The 2,731-nt window shown below is 30.9% G+C and overlaps 1 protein-coding gene across 1 annotated transcript in view; it reads left to right on the top strand.

The window, feature by feature from the left end:
* LOC107467731 (laccase-15) overlaps window positions 1–2,731 on the top strand; it is a gene marked incomplete at its 3' end in the record, with an annotated part of 4,902 nt that extends 2,171 nt beyond the window's left edge. The window contains 4 exon segments of the mRNA XM_016086904.3: window positions 562–690; window positions 932–1,894; window positions 2,354–2,487; window positions 2,663–2,731. Coding sequence (XP_015942390.1) covers window positions 562–690; window positions 932–1,894; window positions 2,354–2,484 — 1,223 coding nt within the window.

Here is a 2,731-nt window from a genome sequence, read left to right as displayed (position 1 = left end):
ATGAGAGATATCTAAAATTAAGTAAAATGTTATATAATTTTATTAGAAATATAATTATTTGAGTATTTTTTCTAAAGTCTTATTAATTTAATTTTTTTAAAAATAATTTTAGAATATGATATCAGAATTTTAATAATTTAATAGGTTTAGAATTTAATTTTTATTAATTCTAAAATAAATTATTTTAACATAAAATCAATAAAAAAATTGTACAAAAAATTCACACAACCCTAAAAAAAATTAGTACTACAAGAAAAATGTTTAATATCGTAAAAAAAAATCAACAGTAAATAATTTATCGTTGGAAGGAATTTGATGATATAAATTTTGCCACTAACTTAATACTGGCAGATTTATTGTGTCCAATGATAGTTTTCGTCAAATTTAACAACCAAATATAATTAGTATGAAAATGAAATCTAATAAATATTATTGACAAAATTTTTTAATGGAACATTTTTTTTAATTTATTTATCCTAGCTACTATACATGCATGCATACATATTTAAATAATTAGACTTAATTAATTATCTATACATATACTTTGACATGCATATATAGGAGAGTGGTGGAAGAGTGATCTCAACAAGGTCTTCACACAATTTATTAAAAGTGGAGGAGCGCCAAACAATTCTGATGCTGTCACCATTAATGGCCAACCTGGAGATCTCTATAATTGCTCAAAATCTGGTACACATCAAAATTTCCCTTCACATGCAATCATTAACACAACTACTATAGTATATATACTTTACTATCTTTATCACTAACAAAAATAACTTTGTAATTAAATATATTAATCAAAATGTAGGTATTAGAAATATATTATTCATATTTTTTCTTTTATTAGTTTAAACCTTTAGAAAAAAAAAATATATCATAAGAATAAGTAATGTTAACACCAAATCCCCCCTGTAATTTGAATTTTCAGGGACATTCAAGTTAAATGTAGAGCATGGCAAGACCTACCATCTGCGCATAATTAATGCGGCAATGAATCTGATCCTGTTTTTCTCAGTCTCCAAACACAACCTAACACTGTTTGCTCATGATGCAATGTACACAAAGGAATTAACAACTTCTTACATTTGCATAGCTCCTGGTCAAACAATGGATGTATTATTGCATGCAAACCAAAACCCTAACAACAAATATTACATGGCTGCAAGGGCTTATTCAACTGGGGTTGGAGTTCCATTTGATAACTCCACAACCACAGCTATAATCCAATACAATAATAATAATAATAATAATGAAAATTCAACTCCTTCCTTTCCTTTTCTTCCAAGCCCTAATGACACAAAATCAGCTTTTGCTTTCATTAGAAGAATTAGGGGCTACCCTGAAGAAAACCCTTTTACATGCCCTTTAAATATCAAAACTCACATACTTACCACAATTTCTGTGAACACTTTTCCATGCCCTAGAGGCCGATCACCATCCTCATGCCAAGCACCGAATTCGACGATTTTCGCCGCCAGCATGAACAACATAAGCTTTGTAACCCCACGCACTGATATCCTGGAAGCCTACTACTACCACATCAATGGAGTTTATAGAAAGGGTTTTCCGAGTTTCCCGCCATATGTGTTCAACTTTACTGGGGATTACTTGCCTCTTGAACTCAACATACCAAAGAGAGGGACAAAGGTTAAGGTTTTGAAGTACGGTTCAACGGTGGAGCTTGTTTTCCAAGGGACCAACTTGGTTGCTGGCATAGACCATCCAATGCATATACATGGATTCAGTTTTCATGTTATTGGTTATGGTTTTGGGAATTTCAACAAGAGCGTGGACCCCAAGAATTATAATCTTGTTGATCCTCCTCTTCAGAATACTGTCATTGTGCCCATTAAAGGCTGGGCTGCCATTAGGTTTAGGGCTACCAACCCTGGTAAGTACCATGTGAAAAATCTATTTACGAATAGATAGAAACTAGGTGAAAATTTAGGTGAAGTGGACTTCACGTAAAGTTGATATGAAATTAATATTTGAGAGTTGTTAAATGATTTGATAAGTTTGACTAAATTATTGCTCTCAACTATTAATTCATATGAAATTAACTGCACTTGAATTTTCATTTTACGAATATACTTTTTTTATTGGCTGAAGTATTTGCAATTTTATAATATAATATTAAAATTTTTGTAACAAAGAATTTAGAGAATTCGATATTTATATCTAAAAAAAAGAAAAAGCTCATCCATGTTCACGTTTAAGTTTAAAATAAATGTTTGCGTGAAAGAATGTGTTTGAGATATGATCTTTTGTATAATTCTTTTTATTAGTTTAAAATTTTAGGATAAATAATTTGTGTGACAGATATTAATAAATTGTATGGTTTGAATTTCAGGAGTGTGGTTAATGCATTGCCACCTTGACCGGCACCTCTCTTGGGGCATGGAGACAGTGTTTATTGTGAAGAATGGCAAAGCCTCAAATGAAACATTACCTCCTCCACCACCAGACATGCCTCCATGTTAAAGAGTATATATATATTCTTGAACACCCTTTGAATATTATCGAATGCAGTAGTTATTTTTGGCTCCTTTATGAGACTTCAATTTATACGTTGTACTAGTATACATACGTACAATAATAATGCCTTTTTTATAATTTCTTTCAAATACTTACACTAGATCTCATCTTTCTTTTTCATCAGGGAGCGTGAAAGAAAAGAAGACTAAATGCTCAAATTTCTTCAGTCCTTACACATTACTAGTACTAGCTA

This window comes from Arachis duranensis, chromosome 9 (genome assembly GCF_000817695.3).
Source record: "Arachis duranensis cultivar V14167 chromosome 9, aradu.V14167.gnm2.J7QH, whole genome shotgun sequence".
Classification (NCBI taxonomy): domain Eukaryota; kingdom Viridiplantae; phylum Streptophyta; class Magnoliopsida; order Fabales; family Fabaceae; genus Arachis; species Arachis duranensis.
Note: the sequence above shows the minus strand (reverse complement) of the source record. Positions and strands in the feature narration are given on the sequence as shown.